This window comes from Calidris pugnax, unplaced genomic scaffold, assembly GCF_001431845.1.
Source record: "Calidris pugnax isolate Ruff unplaced genomic scaffold, ASM143184v1 scaffold29, whole genome shotgun sequence".
In the NCBI taxonomy this organism is placed as follows: Eukaryota; Metazoa; Chordata; class Aves; order Charadriiformes; family Scolopacidae; genus Calidris; species Calidris pugnax.
This window is the reverse complement of record NW_015090768.1, coordinates 2,362,704-2,381,664: the sequence shown is the minus strand read 5'-3', so window position 1 is coordinate 2,381,664 and position 18,961 is coordinate 2,362,704. Positions and strand designations below refer to the sequence as shown.

General features: G+C 40.6%; 1 protein-coding gene across 1 annotated transcript in view; it reads left to right on the top strand.

The window, feature by feature from the left end:
• The window catches only part of LEPR (leptin receptor), a 37,250-nt gene extending 18,686 nt beyond the window's left edge, over positions 1 to 18,564 (top strand). The window contains exons 8-20 of the mRNA XM_014937133.1: positions 541 to 679; positions 3,558 to 3,854; positions 4,027 to 4,144; positions 7,050 to 7,249; positions 9,536 to 9,684; positions 10,284 to 10,440; positions 10,531 to 10,613; positions 11,492 to 11,708; positions 12,850 to 13,032; positions 13,940 to 14,035; positions 14,629 to 14,731; positions 15,101 to 15,176; positions 17,531 to 18,564. Coding sequence (XP_014792619.1) covers positions 541 to 679; positions 3,558 to 3,854; positions 4,027 to 4,144; positions 7,050 to 7,249; positions 9,536 to 9,684; positions 10,284 to 10,440; positions 10,531 to 10,613; positions 11,492 to 11,708; positions 12,850 to 13,032; positions 13,940 to 14,035; positions 14,629 to 14,731; positions 15,101 to 15,176; positions 17,531 to 18,334 — 2,622 coding nt within the window. The 3' untranslated portion in view covers positions 18,335 to 18,564. The remainder of the gene's footprint in view (positions 1 to 540; positions 680 to 3,557; positions 3,855 to 4,026; positions 4,145 to 7,049; positions 7,250 to 9,535; positions 9,685 to 10,283; positions 10,441 to 10,530; positions 10,614 to 11,491; positions 11,709 to 12,849; positions 13,033 to 13,939; positions 14,036 to 14,628; positions 14,732 to 15,100; positions 15,177 to 17,530) is intronic.
• Positions 18,565 to 18,961: the final 397 nt, after the last annotated feature.

Genomic DNA, 18,961 nt, shown 5'->3' with positions numbered 1-18,961 from the left:
GCTGGTGTGTCCAGCTAAACTGGTGAGCTGGACTTCACATCTGTTACTCTGAGAAAGCCGCTACACAATGATGAAAGACCCATCTCCTGTTGGATCTCACAAACAAACTCCCAGCTTTCTTTTTGGATGAAATACTAGGTTCTGTGAAGTCTAAAGGCAAAGCCCTCTCCTCTCAGAAAATCCCAAATTCCATGATACATACGTATATGTTCAATATTTATAGCTTTTATGAGTGAATTGCTTTTTTTTGTTGTTACCACGCAACTGGCTCTGGAATAAAAAGCAACTGCTAATTAGCAGTCCTTAATGAAATAAGATGTTTTCCACAGGGGTATGCAACTTCTACCATATTCAGATTTACAGTATCATAGAATCATAGAATGGTTAGGGTTGGAAGGAACCTCAAAGATCATGGAGTTCCAACAGAAGAAAGCTTTTTTTACCCCATTTGCTACTGTAGAGTATTTGTTTTGCTTCCCTCTGTCTCTTTCTTTTTCCTGTTTCATTATACAACAACAACAGCTTCTGATAATCCCACAGATGGTTCGAGTGGCTCTAGAAACCTCACTGGCCATAGACAATGCGCTACTTGATTCTTCACCCTTAGTTCAAGTGCGGTGCAAGAACCATGGGGGTCCAGGGTTCTGGAGTGAGTGGAGCACACCGTATAACCTGGGAGGTAGGTCACGCACAGTCATGTATGTGCAGTGGAATAGAACTGGTTTCCCAGTTTGATTCCACTTGTGGAACGAGTATTTGGGAGCGTGTGTTATCCAGGGAGGTACCCTGTGCATGGGTTGGGCTGAAAAACCCTGTGGAAGTTCTTTCCCCTTCTGCTTCTCTTTCTGCCTGGCTTTGCCCCCTGCAGTGGAATAGAACTGGTTTCCCAGTTTGATTCCACTTGTGGAACGAGTATTTGGGAGCGTGTGTTATCCAGGGAGGTACCCTACGTATGGGTTGGGTTGGGCTGAAAAATCCTGTGGAAGTTCTTTCTCCTTCTGCGTGGCTTTGCCTGAGATTCTGCTCCTTCCTTGGTACAAGATGTGCACTGAAAGAGTTCTGCACAGTCACACCCGTGACACCTCCTTGTCTGGCCCTGTTGCTTGCTCACCAAGCACCTGCTCAGACCCAGAAAAAGCTCTTTCTCTAAGAGTTTTTCCACTTCAAAAGACAGTTGGCAACATCTAACTTCTACTCAGTAGATTTTTCTCTTAATGTGCTTTCTCTAACTTTTAGCCGAGATTCTGCTCCTTCCTTGGTACAAGATGTGCACTGAAAGAGTTCTGCACAGTCACACCCGTGACACCTCCTTGTCTGGCCCTGTTGCTTGCTCACCAAGCACCTGCTCAGACCCAGAAAAAGCTCTTTCTCTAAGAGTTTTTCCACTTCAAAAGACAGTTGGCAACATCTAACTTCTACTCAGTAGAAGATTTTTCTCCTAATGTGCTTTCTCTAACTTTTAATTTAGTGTGAGGCTTTGTAGCGGAACTAAAAGTGCAGAACACAGTTTGGGGGTTGTAGATTTAACATAATCCATCCTGGTTTGTAATGCTGAGCCCCAATAATAAACTGTGTGATAGCCCCAGTCACTCACTTTCAATGCGTGTAGCTTTAGGTTTAAGCATATAATCTTATATGCTGTAATCTATTTACCACCCAAATTGGGTGAATTCCTGACGTACTGCACGTGGTAAGAGCTCTCCTAGAGTGAGTAAAGGGAATGATTTAATGAGGTTGTTTATATCAACATAGCACCTGCTAAAATGATAGATCGTAATGGCTCTTTATTCAGGGTCTTTATTCAGACTATATAGGAAGGGAAAGAAATATAGCTGGGCAGGTCCTTGGTCAGTGATCAGGGTCACTGATCTGCTTCCCAGATTGATTGGTTTTGAGTCAGCCTAAAAATTTTGGGATATTTTACATTGTATTTTTCCATGCCCTTCTTGTGATTTGGTCTGCATTGTCACAGGTGTCCTCTGAACTATTACATGACAGTGCTAATGCTTTACCTCGTCACTTACATGTACCCCTGCTCGCCGTGTGCTACATAGTATAATGTATGTCTTTAAATTAAGTACCAAGGAAATAACTAAACTTTGCAGAAGTAGCACTCTTCCAAGAAAGCTGAAAATACACAGACCCTCATAGCAATCAAGCATGAAGCACGGGATGCCTGGTTATATGACTAGAGGTCTAACTGGCCCTTAGGCTTTTGCATTTATATCTATATATATAAAAATAAAAAAAATGTATGTGTGAAGCGCAGGATGCCTGGTTATATGACTAGAGGTCTAACTGGCCCTTAGGCTTTTGCATTTATATCTATATATATAAAAATAATAATAAAAAAATGTTTGCATATAACTGTATAGCTTTCAGAATGTTTGGGGGCTAAATACACATTTTCTCTCTCACATACACATATACTGATATTTTCAGAGAGGGTTTATGAGTGTGGTGAGAAATATGGATGTAAAACAGGAGCCACAGATCCTGTTAGATTATTTTTTATCAATCCTGTTATGGGATGTGTAATTGTATTAAAGGTATATCTCACCAGCAAAATAATCCTGTTGTGCCAAACCCGAGAGCAGCACAGAGGGATCTTTGGCAAACTGTTCCTTTTCAGCAGGTATAAAACACCTGGAGCTTCCCATAGTACCTGACCTGTTTACATGCATTGCAAATTCAGTGTCTTTATTCCTAGGTGAATTACTTACGTATCACTGCTACTATTTGGTAATAAGGACACCGCTGAGATTGTAAAACAAGTTTTTGGGACACTCATTTCTTGCCGGGTTCAGTAGGAGCAAGATTAGTAACTACTGGAAAGCTTGATTATTTTTTTTTAATTTATTTTGTTTTCAGTCCCCTCTCCTCCAGTTCTGAATAGCAATTCTTTCAAAATCTGCATTCCAATATCACTTCAGCTGGTGTGTGATTTCAACATCCTTGCAGGGTTCAAATAGTTAGATTATTTATTTTTTTTTCCAAAGCTAAACATAGCTCTTCTCTTACTTGGATCTTCTCTCATTTTTACCTGAGGACAATTTAAAAATCTGTGGTGTATGTGTTTGTGAGATGAGTTACAGAAGCTGACCCTTTATAGATTGCAAGTACTTGTTGTGGTATTTAAATAACCTGACCTGATGCCTTAAAAAAGTGGGCTGAGTAAAAGGCAGCATTAGTTTCCCAAGATTTAATTTAGAGGAGCCCGTATAATTCCCTGTTTCCCTTGTGCTGCTGTGTATTGCTTTCCCTGTACCCTCCAGTGATTTTTTGCTCTTTTAATTCCTGTTTGCCTGGGGATATTAAAGGTTATTTTAATCAGAATTTACAAATACCTGTTATGGAGGGAGATAGTCAAAGGCTCTTTTCTGCCCCTCTCCCCTTACAGTTGTTAATAGGAATTAAGAAGTAGGAAATATAGAAATACAACTGGGTGATGATAATAATAATAATAATATATTTCTGTTGACATGTGCTTTTACGTTTTTTTTGTTCAGATTCTAATCTCAATGGATGTTTTTTCCTTTTTTTCCCCCTCTGTGTAGGTGAAGTCCTGTACTTCCCTCCTAAGATACTGACCAGTGTTGGTTCTAACGTTTCCTTTCATTGCATCTATAAAAACAAAACCAAGATTGTAGTGTCCAAGAAGATTGTTTGGTGGCTGAATTTAGTAGAGGAAATCCCAGAAAGTCAGTATACGCTTGTGAATGATCGCGTAAGCAAAGTTACTCTTTTCAACTTGAAAGCAACAAAACCTAGAGGAAGTTTCTTCTATAACGCATTGTACTGTTGTCATCAAAATAGGGAATGTCATCATAGATACGCTGAATTATATGTAGTAGGTAAGATTCCAGATGATTTTGAATTATAATTTTGGTGCATTTTGATAGTCAGGTCAGAATATTTCCATTTTAAACTCCAGTTAGCTTTTATTGAGCAGTTATGACTTGTAATGCATATTTTCATGTAAACAATCATATCTTTATTAATTACCTTTCAATGTGTTTTAATTAGATGTGAATATTAATATCACATGTGAAACGGATGGGTATTTAACTAAAATGACTTGCAGATGGTCTGCCAACCCAAACACGTTGCTCCTGGGGAGTTCCTTGCAGTTAAGATACTACAGGTATGTAGAGCTTTTAATGCTTTCTCTATGGTTGGAAGGTGTTGCTCTGGAAATGCTATTACAGCAAACAATTCTGAATAGATGGAAATACAAAATGTGCTTGGTTTCTTTAAGCTGGTTGTTTTCCCAATGGGAGCTCCAGGGGTGTTAACTACATGTGCAGAAAGGGGACCGCAGATACCTGAGTATGTAATGTGAATTCTATTTACCACATTTTTCAGCATTATAAAACCTGTAGATGCAGTTTGGAAGCCAGTTTCTTAAAGATGTGTTTGCCTGGATCAGTTATAAAAATTTTTCATCTAGTTGCTCGTATCTACAAATTGTAAGGAAATAAGGGAAAAAAGTGTTCACAGTGAGAGTGAGCACTCCCTACCAGGGAGGTGGTAGAATCTGTCTTTGGAGACTTTCAGATCTCGACTGGACAAGACCATGGGCAGCCTCATCTGACTTAAATTCAGATTTAGTTAATTAAGTTTAGCTTGACCCTGCTTTGAGTCGAGGGTAGGACTTCAGACCTCTTGAAGTCTCCATTCAATCTTTGCTTTTTCTCTAATGCTGTATCTTTTTGTCTATGTGCAGGCAGCAGATAAAAATACAGGGATGGAATTTAATTAATTCCAGATGGAAAAAAATCTTGCTTATAAAGAGAGAATAAAATCTTAGCTCAACAAAGGGATTATTGCTTTATGAAGGTGGCATCTTTGGTGGCTAGAGCATTTCTCAGTTTTTTTTGGTTTTGGCTGAGCTTGTTTTCAGATGGTTGGTTTAATTTTGTCTGTCTTCTGGCCAGAGCAGGAGAGCTGGGGTGTGCTGTGGGGCAAACACATTATTGTTTGCAAAATACAAAACTGATCATTAAATCGGTTTATGATCATCCTCATTTTCATTCATGTACACAAATATTGCCTGTGATAGTATTGTTTAACCATGAAACCAAAAAACCCCTTAGAGTTACTAGGATATTGAGCTTGAGAGTTTCCTAGAAGGGTGTTATTCTTTCTATAAACAAGACAGACAGACAGACAACCCTTCCTGAGAAAAAAATCTTGAGTTTTCCTGCTCTGCTGGACTGAATATGTGAAAGTTTTGGCCAACAAGCTTAAATCAGCCCCGAGGGCCTAATCCTCTTTGGAGAGTTGGATTGTCTTCTCTCTTGGAGGTGAAGTCTTGAACAATCATAGTACCCAGGTGAATATTTCTCAGGATTTTGTGGACTAAAGTAAGAACTGGAATGTTTGAGATTTCAAAGGGAGACTTTTAGGGCAGGATTAGTGACTCGCTGACTGCTAAGGCAGGTTTTGTTTCAACTGTCTTCACAAATATGAATATCATAAGTGTACTGCTGGGCAGGGAGCTTGAAATAAAACCCATGCTTCTCTTGCCATAGTTTTTATTCCCACTTTTTTTACTGTTGAGGTTTAGCTAGAAATGTTTTTTTTTCTAATAGGAGGTGATAATCTGCGCATTTGTTACAGCGTCCCTGCTAGATCAAAGAGTGAACATTCATACAGGCTGAAAATGCTTCCCAGATGCTAGTATTTATTGTGATCTTTCTTTCTGTTCTTTTTTTTTGTGTTTGTTAATAGTAGGATCTGAAAGAGGAAAAATAAAAAATAAAAACAATAAATCATGGGGAACCACATGAATGCAGCAACTCCTAAAAAGTTAAAGTATAAGACATTTAAAAAATTTATAGTTTTGAAAACACCAGTATCATTTGCATAACATTCTATTGCATATCGGGAACAAAAATACAGAAAGGACTTGAATGTTTTACAAACTTGAAACCAAAGGAAATGGTTGATTTAATTGCCCAAGCTTGATTGTAAGAGGCACCATATATACATTGGAGTTGCTTAGACAGAGACAGGTCGTCAGGATGAAAGCTGGAAGTTTGTGTTGCATTGGGTTTTCCAGGAGCGGGCAGCTATTCTTCTCAGTTACTGATGCAACTCCATTTTGCAGGTGAAATCCAATGCTCTCCAGTAATTTGGTGTGATAGCTTTGCTCTTGGTGTTTTGTTTTGCTTGGGTTGTTACTTCATCTTCCTCTGCAGTCGGTGCTGCCAACAGAAACAGAATCACGCTGGAAAAACAGAGAATGGGGAGCTAAACCTTCAAAGCACAAGGCACCAGTTTAATCAGTATTTTTTACGTTGACAGGGAGAGATTCAGCTGAGCGTAACTGTTGTGGTTCAGCTGAATAACTAGTACCCTCTCTGGCTGCTCTCACCACAAGTCTGAGCTGTGCACAAGCTTAGCAGAAACTAGGAGAAATTGCAAAAATTTCCATCACCGATAAGATATCCGGTGCCATTTTATCCAGAGTCCAGGTCTCCTCCCTTCTGTTGCCAGATTTGATACTGGCTGTATGTGGGATTTTCATACCACCCTCCAGAACTGCTGTTTTTATGGGATTTCCATCTCCTGGAGACTTCTCTGGGCATGTCCAATTGGTCCACGTGGCAGCTTTTCCCTGGACACCAGCTGATACTTTGAAAGTCATATTCCTGGCAGGAGGAAGTTCTTGGCTGGACATCTGCCTTGCTACGTGTATTGCTAATCCATACCACTCAAGTAACCTGATTTATGAGTGTTTGGAGGTGCCTGCTCTTGGCCTACCTGTTCCTTCCTGTGGTTAATCTGTTATCAAGAGATTTTGCACTAAGGAGAGCCTTCCATGTCCTGCTTTTTAAGGCTAAAAGCCAAAGCTTTAACGCCACGGTGTTATTTATCCATTTAGTGCAGGCTTGAGTTCAAGATCTGTCCAAACAATCATCAAACCCCCCCCAATGGTTCCAGTGACACCATTTATTTTAATTACCTTCAGAGTTCTATATTGCAATGTTGTAGTTGCAAGGTATTAACTGAACGTTGTTTTTTTTTTCCTTTCCTCTTTTAAGGAGCAGAATTTATTGTTCTGACTTTCCAAGTACTTCTCCAAAATCAGAGGTGAAAGAATGCCATTTACAGAAGAATCATTCTTATGAGTGCATGTTTCAGCCTATTTTTCTTTTGTCTGGCTATACCATGTGGATAGAGTTTAAACACTTCCTGGGAACACTTGAGTCCTCACCGACCTGTGTCGTTCCAGCAGATGTGGGTAAGTCAAGATCCCTGCACGTCCTGGAGGTGCCTGCTCTTGGCCTACCTGTTCCTTCCTGTGGTTAATCTGTTATCAAGAGATTTTGCACTAAGGAGAGCCTTCCATGTCCTGCTTTTTAAGGCTAAAAGCCAAAGCTTTAACGCCACGGTGTTATTTATCCATTTAGTGCAGGCTTGAGTTCAAGATCTGTCCAAACAATCATCAAACCCCCCCCAATGGTTCCAGTGACACCATTTATTTTAATTACCTTCAGAGTTCTATATTGCAATGTTGTAGTTGCAAGGTATTAACTGAACGTTGTTTTTTTTTTCCTTTCCTCTTTTAAGGAGCAGAATTTATTGTTCTGACTTTCCAAGTACTTCTCCAAAATCAGAGGTGAAAGAATGCCATTTACAGAAGAATCATTCTTATGAGTGCATGTTTCAGCCTATTTTTCTTTTGTCTGGCTATACCATGTGGATAGAGTTTAAACACTTCCTGGGAACACTTGAGTCCTCACCGACCTGTGTCGTTCCGGCAGATGTGGGTAAATCAAGATCCATGCACGTCTTTCTTCACTTGTGACCTTGGATTTCATTCCTTATATGGTGTAGGCACAGTACTACTTCACAGCATTTCAAATAAATCAGATTGTGGAAAGAACACAAGAACATAAGAGCTTTGGTATTGTCTTCTAAAAGCCATTGGATTAAATGTTATTTCCATACGTTTTGCTCAGCGCAGGAGCAGATTGTAACTGCAGCTAATACCTATGAAATGAAACATCCAGTCTTGCATGTTTATCCTCTTGTGGGTTTTGCATAGACATCCACAGAAAATGCAAGTATTATATTTAAAAAGACTCTTATTTTCAAGGTCCTTGGTTATCTGTTTTTTCTGAAGCTTTTGATTAGTTGTTAAGCTTATACTTTGATACAGCGTAGCATTATATGTATTACTTACACAGTTAAATATTCATTTAAAACCCTAGGGACTGTTCCTGATTTTGCAAAGCTGCTTCACATAAAGCACTTAAATTTGTATAAAAGCAAGAGGCAAGAAGAGTGTTTGAGTGTTTTCAAACACTGCAAAATGTGCAAAACAATTCTTATTGTCTGGTTGATGACTCAGAGCACTCATTGGACTGTGTATTTTTTGGACACAAATGTGGACATATGTAGAGAGAGCTAGACCGCAGAAGTGCTGCATGAAATAAAGCAGAATAATAAAATACATCTATTATGTGTGTGGAGAAACATACATGCAGAGAACACAAATGAAAACAAGTTATCCTCTGCATGTCAAAGTTTAAATAGAGTAAGTAAAAAGGAAGGTCAGGGGAAGGAAAGGCAAAGTTCAGTGTGTCGTAGTTAAGTGGGGTATTGGAATTATTATTACTGTTAAGTTAGTGGCCTTGTGGTTTTCAAGGTTGCTCTGGTCTAGTTCAGAGCAAGCTGTTTGTGCCTTTTTGATCATCAGAGGAGTATTGGGGGCCTTGGGTGTCAGAAAGGAGGGTAGTGCAAGAGCTGGTGGGTAGGGATCCTTCTTCTGCCACTTAGACCGTTTGCCAGGAGATCCTGGCACCTTGTCAGCCTGGCAGCTGTAGCGTTGGTCTGTGGTGGGCACAATTTAAAGCCTTTTTCATTTTCTTTTTGTTGTTATCCCCTCGCTCACCATCTGATTAGTCAAAATAAGTTGATTCTAACTTTGTTAACAAACTAGGGCTTTGTGACGTTCCTGTGCAATCTGCTGAAGAAGCTCAATTTTGGTGGAATTTCCTATTAATAAAATAAAAATGTAATGTAATATTTCATAGAATCATAGAATTGTCTAGGTTGGAAGGGACCTTTAAGATAATCTGGTCCAACCATCAACCTAACTCTGATAAAAACCATCACTAAACCGTGTCACTAAGCAGAATGTCTGTCACCATCCTTTATAGGAGCTGCTTTTCTGGGCCATGTGTGCCACTTCTTCCCACAGTGGTGCACCCCTTAGTGACAGGCTGCATCTTTCTCTGTTAGCACTGTGAAGGTACCAAGTGCTAGCACCAATGTAAGCTATTGTGGTTTAAATTAAAATTAAATGGACTGAAACTTGCCCATGGCTTTTTTTTTTGGTCATGGAAAATTTGTTCAAATTTTGACCAAAACTAAAATCACCAAAAAAAAAAACCCCTTAGGTGAAATATCAAAATTTTCTTAGGGAATAATCATTTTATTTGAAAAAAAAAAAAAAAAAAAAGAGTATTGATAAGTAGCATGGTTTTTTTTTTTTTTTTTTTCTTTTCTTTCAATTTTCTAGTGAAGCCGCTTCCTCCTTCTAACGTCAAAGCAGAAATCACCAGGGATGTGGGGCTGCTGAACGTGAGCTGGACAAACCCAATGTTTACAAACAACGAGCTTAAATTTCAGATTCGGTACGCCCTGAACAGGAAGGAAATTTCATGGGAGGTACTGTCTTTTTGCCTCTGGGTCGACGCCTGAATTGTTGCAGTGTTGGCATTTGGTGTGCTGGCTGTTTTTTGGTGGAATTTGTGGATTGTGAATCACTTGCAAATGTTCATTTGCATTATCTAGCAAAGAAATATTACCAATTATAGTTAATAGAAAGGCTACTTTCTCACTCGATTCATTTTCAGGAATTTTGGCTTTCACAGATGCCTAACTGAGCCTTTTCACAGAATCACAGAATCTTAGTGGTTGGAAGGGACCTCCGAGATCATCGAGTCCAACCACATTAAAAAAAAAACAAAACACACCACAAAACAAAAAAACCACCACAAAAACAACAAACCCAAACCCACCACCCACCAACTAAACCCCACACCCACAACCCCACACACTACACCCCACCACAAACCAATAACCTTGGGCACTAGAGCATGCCCTGAAGAGCCATGTCTACACGTTTCTTAAATCCCTCCAGGGATGGTGACTCCACCACCTCCCTGGGCAGGCTGTTCCAGTGCCTGAGCACTCTCTCAGTAAAGTAATTCTTCCTAAAGAAGAATTCCTTGTTCTTACTCTGAGTGTTTTGACTTCTGTTACAGCTTTATGAGGTTTCAAATGCACAAGGATCAGTTGTGATAAAAGTTCAGAAACTCTGCGTGGAGTATGTTGTTCAGGTGCGGTGCAGAGAACTGGATGGCCCGGGTTACTGGAGCAACTGGAGCAGACCAGCCTACACCCTGGTACAAGATATCAAAGGTACGTGTGGTCTCAGAGCACGCTCTGATGGTCTGTCCAGTGCCAGGCTGAGATGTGCCACCGTTCTTTTACAACTCTGTAATCCTACAGCTCCCTTACAAGGCCCTGAATTTTGGAGGATTGTTATTGAAGATCCGGTGAGGAGGCAGAAGAACGTTACGCTCCTGTGGAAGGTGAGAACAATTACATCTTGGTCTTTCACTTTGATCCAAAATACATGGGGGAAATTGCCAAAAAGGGAGTATGATAAGCACAAGCAGTTGATGTTTCTGGGACTTTGTAGGCAAGGCATTTGGGATATGACTTCTTTGGTGTTCCTGCCTCTTCCTTGGCTAATACTAGAGTTTTTTGGTGAATATTGATCCTAATACTGTGATACCAGGTGAGACACTTCTGTCTTCTTTGCTCAGTCAGCCTGTCTGGTACTTTACTCCCTTCACTTCAGTGTTAGTTAGACAAATGCTATGAAACAGGGACTTAAAATGCAATTTATTCTAATACTCAGAAAAAAAGATTAACACGGAATCAAAAACTGTAAGTTACAATGAGATGTGTTCTTCAGCTGCCAAGATCTCTGAGCAGGATGTGCCACCGACTCCCGGGCAGCTGCCTGTATAAACACCACTGCAACTGCCTGTAAACTGGGCAAAGCTGTGTTAAAAGGTGAATACAGGACAGAGGGGAGAAAAAAAAAAAGTACATCAGTGCCTGCCTGCTCCTGTTTGTCCGTGTTTAGGATGCAGAGTCGTCTGTTCTGGTTTTTCAGTCCTGAAAAATACTAATATAAAACAGTGAGTTCCTACAGGAAAAGTAGAAAGTCTGTATTTCCGTCTTCCCCCCCTGCCCTCCCTTAGCAAGGAAGTGTGTCAGCTCTTGGTGACAGAAGAAATTAAGGCTTTAAATGGACTTTGCTAAAGGACAGTAGCCAGCCTATAGAATATCTTGATTGGGTTGTGTTTTCTTAAATTTGAATCGGCGCCTTCTGCCCAAATAGCAGTTGCTTTTTGAAATCAAAGCCTGGGAAATGAGCTAATGCCAATGTTTGCTGCAGCCACTGCTGAAGAATTGCTCACTGTGCAGCGTGAGCCGGTACGTTATAAAGCATCAGACATCAGGAAACACCACGTGGTCAGAGGATGTTGATAATGGCACCACCTCTTCGTTTCCGTGGACTGAAGACACACACACCGTTACAATTTTAGCCATGAATTCCATTGGAGTTTCTTCAATTAATTTTAATTTAACTCTATCAAAGCAAATGAGCACAGGTAAGAACACTGCTCAGTAACTACTTGGAGATGTGGAAACTGCTAGGGATCTTTGTGATGCTTTTGGACAAAGCCTTCTTTGTAATAAAATTCCCTTTGTTAGAATAAAAAATGTTTTATGATGATTCATTCAGCTGTATTTGGGAAACAGATTCTGTATCTTGCCAATAGAGCTATTTGAAAAATGAAAATTCCATCGTATGAAAATCTTAATGATCTTTGGGTTGGGAAAAGAGTTGTCTTTAACTGGGCTTTCTTCCTTCCACCGACAGAAGAGAAAGTAATTAATCAAATAAAACTAAAATCTTCCTGTAGAACTGATCTTTCATCTATTTTGTCGTGGGAACACCCAGCATTCCTGCTGGGGAATGTTTTGTTGTTTCCAAAATGGAATGTGGTCTTGTTTCTCTGGCTGCTCACCTGATGGGCTGCCAGAGTACATAGTTTTCAGAGGTTTGGCTTTACTTCCTCTGCGGCCTCTTCACTCATTCGGCTGCGCTCTGCTTTATTAATAAAACAGCAAATTAATAAAACTAATACATTTTCAAAAGCAAAACTTTATTTTAAATACTTGAATTGTGTAACGTTCATATGCAGATTTATGCTCTGGAGACATTAGTGCTGTCTCTTCTTGGAACCGTACTGCTGTAATGCAATTTTTAAAGCATTTTTATGGATACAATTCTTTCTGATGCTGTGTAGAAGCATATTCTGGAAACCCTGGAGTTGGAAGCAGGTGTGATGGGAAGTGTTTGTCCGACTGGATTGTTATCTTGGTGTATGACTTAGATTCAATAGGATTTAGCTTAAAGGCTCTGAGTGTGTGCTTTGTTAGCTAAATGTTGACAGTTCAGTAGCTGTTGATATTTTTTTTAGTTAAGGAGCAATAATTAAGGAGGTGTGCATGAGAATCAGGATATTTGTTTGATGTCTGGTAAGAAACTTGATTTATTTAATGTTTGGGACTAGTTGGTGTAAACTGAGCTTTGCTGGCTTAAAGAGAAATGCATCTGCCTATGTGAACTGAAGAACAGGCCTTGTTTTATAGAAGATAATGAAGCAAGTAAATGATAAAGTGCTGAAACCACAGCAGTTATTCCTGTGCAAGTAATTTGTGGCTGCTCTCTCCTTGTTCTGGCAGTGAGTGTAGTGGAGTCCCTCAGTGCTTACCCCGTGAACAGCACTTGTGTGGTTTTGGTTTGGACACTTTCACCTCCAATACATGTGCTGATATCTTTTGTTATTGAATGGAAGAACCTTAACAAAGAAGAGGAGATGAAATGGGTGCGAGTTCCTCCGAATATTAGTAAATATTATATTTATGGTGAGTGTGCACTTAAAAATGTAATACATTATGTTAATTGTTACAGAACACAAAAATGTAGCATTGGTGACCTCTTGGAATCATTTTTCCCCCTCTCTGTCCCTGGTGGCTTTTCAGTTAAGGACCAGTAGAACAATTCTTGACTATGGTTAGAGGGTTGACTCTTGCATTAATAATCAGATTAAAGTGCTTACCCCGTGAACAGCACTTGTGTGGTTTTGGTTTGGACACTTTCACCTCCAATATATGTGCTAACATCTTTTGTTATTGAATGGAAGAACCTTAACAAAGAAGAGGAGATGAAATGGGTGCGAGTTCCTCCAAATATTAGTAAATATTATATTTATGGTGAGTGTGCACTTAAAAATATAATACATTATGTTAATTGTTACAGAACACAAAAATGTAGCGTTGTTGACCTCTTGGAGTCATTTTTCCCCCTCTATGTCCCTGATGGCTTTTCAGTTAAGGACCAGTAGAACAATTCTTGACTGTGGTTAGAGGGTTGACTCTTGCATTAATAATCAGATTAACATAGAAAGAAGCTCAGGAGTATGTTCATTTTTTGGCAATGCAATAAAATTAGTTCTGGAATACTGAGTGCACTAGCTAATTGTCTCCATTAATATGCGCATTCCATTTGCATTTTGGTTTTAATCTTAGAAATTTTTACAGTAGCTCCATAAAGGTGTGAATTCCAGAATAGAATAATGCTAGATTATCCAGTATAGATTATTAATTTTAATCTTTTGATATTAAAGCATGTATCTATAAAAAATGGCTTTCGTTATTCCCCTCTCTGTGGGCTGATCTGAACTCTGGTATGTGACCCTGAGCCTCTGTGGAGGTAATTATTTAAAAGGAGGATAATAATTTTGATTCAAAAAATCTGACTTCCTCTTTCCAGATCACTTTATTCTGATTGAGAAGTACCAGTTCAGCCTGTACCCTGTGTTTGCTGGAGGGGTTGGCAAATCCAGAGCAACGGATCAGTTTGCCAAAGGTGACTTACAGGATCTTTCTCTCTGTTGTTCATGAAATAGGAGCTTGTAAAAGTATACTTCAAATGCAGAATTCAGTATATTATCAGGAAAAAAAGTCAATAATAAAGTAATGGTAATATAGCTGTGAACAGCGATCTAGACTTCAGTTGCTTTAATTTGAAAACTCTTTTGGGATTAGTTGAGTGAGGGACCTGAATTCCCATGCATCCAACTTCAGCTGAGATCCCAGGTCTCTGTGATTCTTCATTCTCCAATTGTGGATTATTCTTTCATTTCATATGCTCTGATTTCATTTCTTAGTATTGAGGGATCAGTGAGCACCTCCCACAGGGGTGGAGGAGGAGTCACCTCAGTATTTAAAATAGCTCCTTCCTTTTTAATTGTTCTCAAGGTAAAGGCTTGTTGATGTGCAATAAAACTGTTTATCAAGTTTTTGTGTGTTTAAGCTGTTGTTTCTGTTATGTGCAATAAAACTGTTTATCAAGTTTTTGGTGTGCTTAAGCTGTTGTTTCTGTTATTTCCCTATTGCAAACTCCTTGTTCACCAACAAATTATTTGACTGCTTTATTATCTGAATTCCTTTCATTTCCAGGTGGATATGAAGATGAGAATAACGCCAGCCTCTCGGTGGTTCTGCCAATAATTATTTCAACCTCAGTTTTGTTGCTTGGAGCGTTGCTGGTTTCGCACCAAAGGTAACTTGGTCATTGTCATATTGAAGTCCCAGGTGGCCTTTAGAAGAAGACACTGCATCAGAATCACTTCAGCCTGTACCGCATATTCCTTACTTTGGCAGAGTGATTGGCAGCCAAGTTAACGAGCATAGAGTGCTTTGCAAATTCAGTGCACACAGAGTTCCATATTTAATTGTCATCACAAACTAAGGGCTGGAGTAAAAGCCAATTGAAAAAAAATCTGAGTTTCGTGGGAGGTTGTTTCATTGTCATAGTGTTTCTGGATAAATAACATGGCGTAGATTCCTTTTCTGACATCGCAAAAGCAAAGGGCAGCAGTGCAGAATCTGGGAGAATGGTACCAACTCCAGAATTGCCTTCATATTTCAGAATGAAGAAACTATTTTGGGAAGATGTTCCAAACCCCAAGAACTGCTCCTGGGCGCAAGGAGTTAATTTTCAGAAGGTGGGTATTTGCCTGGGGATGTTTCTTCCCCCACAGCCCCTGGGTCTGGCTGCTGTTTGCGCAGTACTGAACTCTGAGTTACTGAATTTGTACTGAATTACTGACCAAAGCACCGTGGAGCCTCTGAAATTACCAATACAGTGGTTCTTTTGGCAGTAAAAAGCTAAATATCTGGAAATGGTCCAGGACCAGACCCCAACATCTCTTTGGAATGTGGGGGGGGTGTTTAAATTTTTGGCAGTAAAAAGCTAAATATCTGGAAATGGGTCAGGACCAGACCCCAACACCTCTTTGGAATGTAGGGGGGATGTGTTTAAATTTCCAGGCAATTAATAAATCAGTTGCAGAATCCCATAGGTGTGCTGCTCATGCACCACAGTCAGTACCACGTGTGTCTCAAAGGCCAAAATCTCTGCCGGTTACTAAGCTGCCTCTCCCTTGGGCACGTGAATTGGGAGCTGCCATGTGATGGGCAGTGACAAGGCAGAGTCTTTGCTGGGCTTTACCCACTTTGTACCAGCAAAGTTTCTCATGGTCCCAGAGTTTGACATTGTATAATCTTTAAGACAATAATCTATAATAACCTCATAATCTTTCTGGCCTGTTATTTCTAAAAGAAATACCTGCCTTTGCATGTGATAGGGGAAACGGTTTTAAATTGGAAGAAAAAAGATTCAGATTAGATCTCAGGAAGAAATTTTTTACTCTGAGGGTGGTGAGACACTGGAACAGGTTGCCCAGGGAAGTTGTGGCTGCCCCATCCCTGGAGGGGTTCAAGGCCAGGCTGGATGGGGCCTTGAGCAACCTGCTCTAGTGGGAGGTGTCCCTGCCCAGGGCAGGGGGGTTGGAACTCGATGATCTTTGAGGTCCCTTCCAACCCAAACCATTCTATGATTCTATGTATTTAATCTTCTCTGGCAGTATTATCTGTATGCTTTCCATGGTGCTCAGATGCTGAGCTTGGAAGGAACATAAACCATCTCCACTCGGGATAAACCAGCTGCTGGTTGTAGGAGGGCAGGTGTATCAGGAGGAAACGTGGTTTTTTGGTTGTTAAAAAGATTCCTGAAAGATTTCCGTTTGAAACTGCTGCTGTGGGCAGTGTACACTGGATGAATATACTGAATATTAGTTCTCTTTGGCACCGCAGCATCTGTCATCCTCTTCAATTCAAACATAGAGAGCTTTCACCAGGCAATATAAATTGTGATTACTCTGGCTTGATGCGTGCAGCACAGCAGCAGCCTACGGCTCATTTCAGTAACTGGTTAATTTTATATGTGGTTTCTGACACCATTTTGAAGGGGAGCAGAGGTTCCAGTGGGCAGGTTGGTTCCAGTGTGGGAAGATGATGGAGTTGTGTAGGGCAAGCACAGAGGCAGTGGGAAGTGGGCAGGTTGGTTCCAGTGTGGGAAGATGGAGTTGTGTAGGGCAAGTACAGAAGCAGTGGGAGACCAGCTGTGCCAGGCGAGGGCACAGGCGTTAGTGCCAGCTGATCTAGCCCAAAGCACTCGCCTGAGATATGCAAGGTAGTTTACTCTTTTCTATAATTGTATCCTAGTCTCAGTATTTTGACATGTTCCTAGTTGTTTTGGCAGCTTTCCCGCCGTAAAATATGGTTTGCTAATATACACAAAATCTGTTTTGTATCTATTTGTTTTGTCTTGAATTCATTAGGAAATGCGTGTTTTTTCAAGTGAATTTTCCTTTGTAGCTGGGAGTGCCAGTTTTGCTGTCAGTTCTGTTGTGTATTTTATATCCATATATATTAGATAGTAGCAAAGCAGACATTTCTCCAAAATAAATGTGTGTTTCTCTTAGTGCAGTTCAAACATCCAGCTGCTGTTCAGATGGGAGTGCTCTAAAAACACTATGGAAAGGCTGAATTTGATGCTAAATAATCCAATCCTAACGAGGAAAGCTACTTTAGTTCACATGTACATTTTTAAGGCTATTGTTTATACAATCTAATTAAAAAGCCAAGGAAATCTGTACATGTACATTTTTAAGGCTATTGTTTATACACTCTAATTAAAACCCAAGGAAATCTGTGGATGTAAGACCTTTGTCTTGTAAAGCACTTACTTTTTTTTAATGATATGTGTGTGTTTATTAATGTTGAAATGAAGGGGCTCATTCAGCTGCTGGCAAACAGATCCCTACTTTCTTGTCTTGTCCCTCAGTTTTCATCTACACACAGACATCAAGAAATGTGGTTTTGAGGATTTCCAACTGTATACTCTTACTAAAACTATGGGGCTTTTGACTGTGATTCTTAAAATCAGTAGTTTCATACTGAAATAAAGCTATTAAGTAACTAAAAGATGAGCATTAAAACGTATCTTTTCTTCTAGCCTGAAACTTTTGAGCATCTTTTCATCAAGCACCGGGAAGCGCTGTCGTTTGAGCCTCTTCTTCTGGAACCAGAAATAGTGCTGGAAGACATCAGTGTGACTAAAGCCTTGAAAAAAGAAGACACGCAAGATTTTTTAGTGATTGATTCCATGTTTACAAATATTCAAGACTCTGAACGGGACTCTGCTTGCTCTAGCAGCCATTTCCACAGTAGCAGCTTCTCCGAGGGCTCCCGCGACGACCAAACCAGCAGAGAAATGCCAAGGCAGTCCGATATTAAATATGCTACACTTATCAGTCATTCCAGATCAAGTGGGCTTTACGAACACAAACTGAATCTACGAAGTTTATTTGACAGCTGCTTCCCAGCTGAGGATCCCTTAGTCACAGGCACCTTCTCCAGCAGCTCTTGGGAGGTGGGAAAAGGGGCATTCCTCCTGTTACCCGATCCACCTGGGAAGACTCTTTCCCTTTCCCTTATTTCCTCAGAGGGATTCTCAGAGCCTTCAGATCAGGATGACACTTTCCCAGACGGGGACAGTCCCGAGCGGAGCCTGTGTTACCTTGGGATAGCGTCGTTGGGAAAAAGAGAAAATCACGTTTTTTTAACAGAAAGCTCCGGGGTGATGTGTCAGTTGCACACAACAGATCTACTCCAAGACGTGGGGTTTCTTCAGCGTACGCCTCCTAATTTCGATGCCTTTATCCAAAGTAGCCTTAAGTATAAAGCCATTGTGCCCTATGTGCCGCAGTTTCAGATGAGCGCTGCCAAGGCGCAGGAGACCATAGAGAAGAACTCTTAAGTTGTCACACCATAATTTCATACTCTTAACGTTTGGGTTTTTAGATGTCAATACGTTCCCCCTCTTTTTCCCCTCTCCTAACTTCTTTCAGGAGCTATCTTGTTTTGAAGCTGGATAACGGGTTCTGTATTTGAGTGCCAGGATTTCAGTAGGAAGAAATTCTATTTATTGACCTAATTTTCAAATGTGAGGCCTTCTGTTAGAGATTTGATCACTGCCAAATTACCTATTGTTGGTGCCTGTTGGTGTGTGTCTGAGCGCTCCGTGAATAACTGCACTTGGAGTTGGACTTGGTGCCGTAGGTGTTGAGGCAAGAGGATGGGATGTGATCCAAGATGCTGCCTCTGCCAACATGTGATCATAGAATGGTTCAGGTTGGAAGGGATCTTGGAGATCATAGAGTTCCACTGGGCAGGGACAGCTCCCACCAGACCAGGTTGCTCCAAGCCCCCTCCAACCTGGCCTTGAACCCCTCCAGGGATGGGGCAGCCACAGCTTCTCTGGCCAACCTGGGCCAGGCTCTGTGCTGTGCCGTGGTCTGTCCCCAGGTCAGAGCTCTCCACAGGTTTGGAAGCCCTCTATAGCCACAGCTGGCTACCACGAACCTACACGGCCATCACATCACAG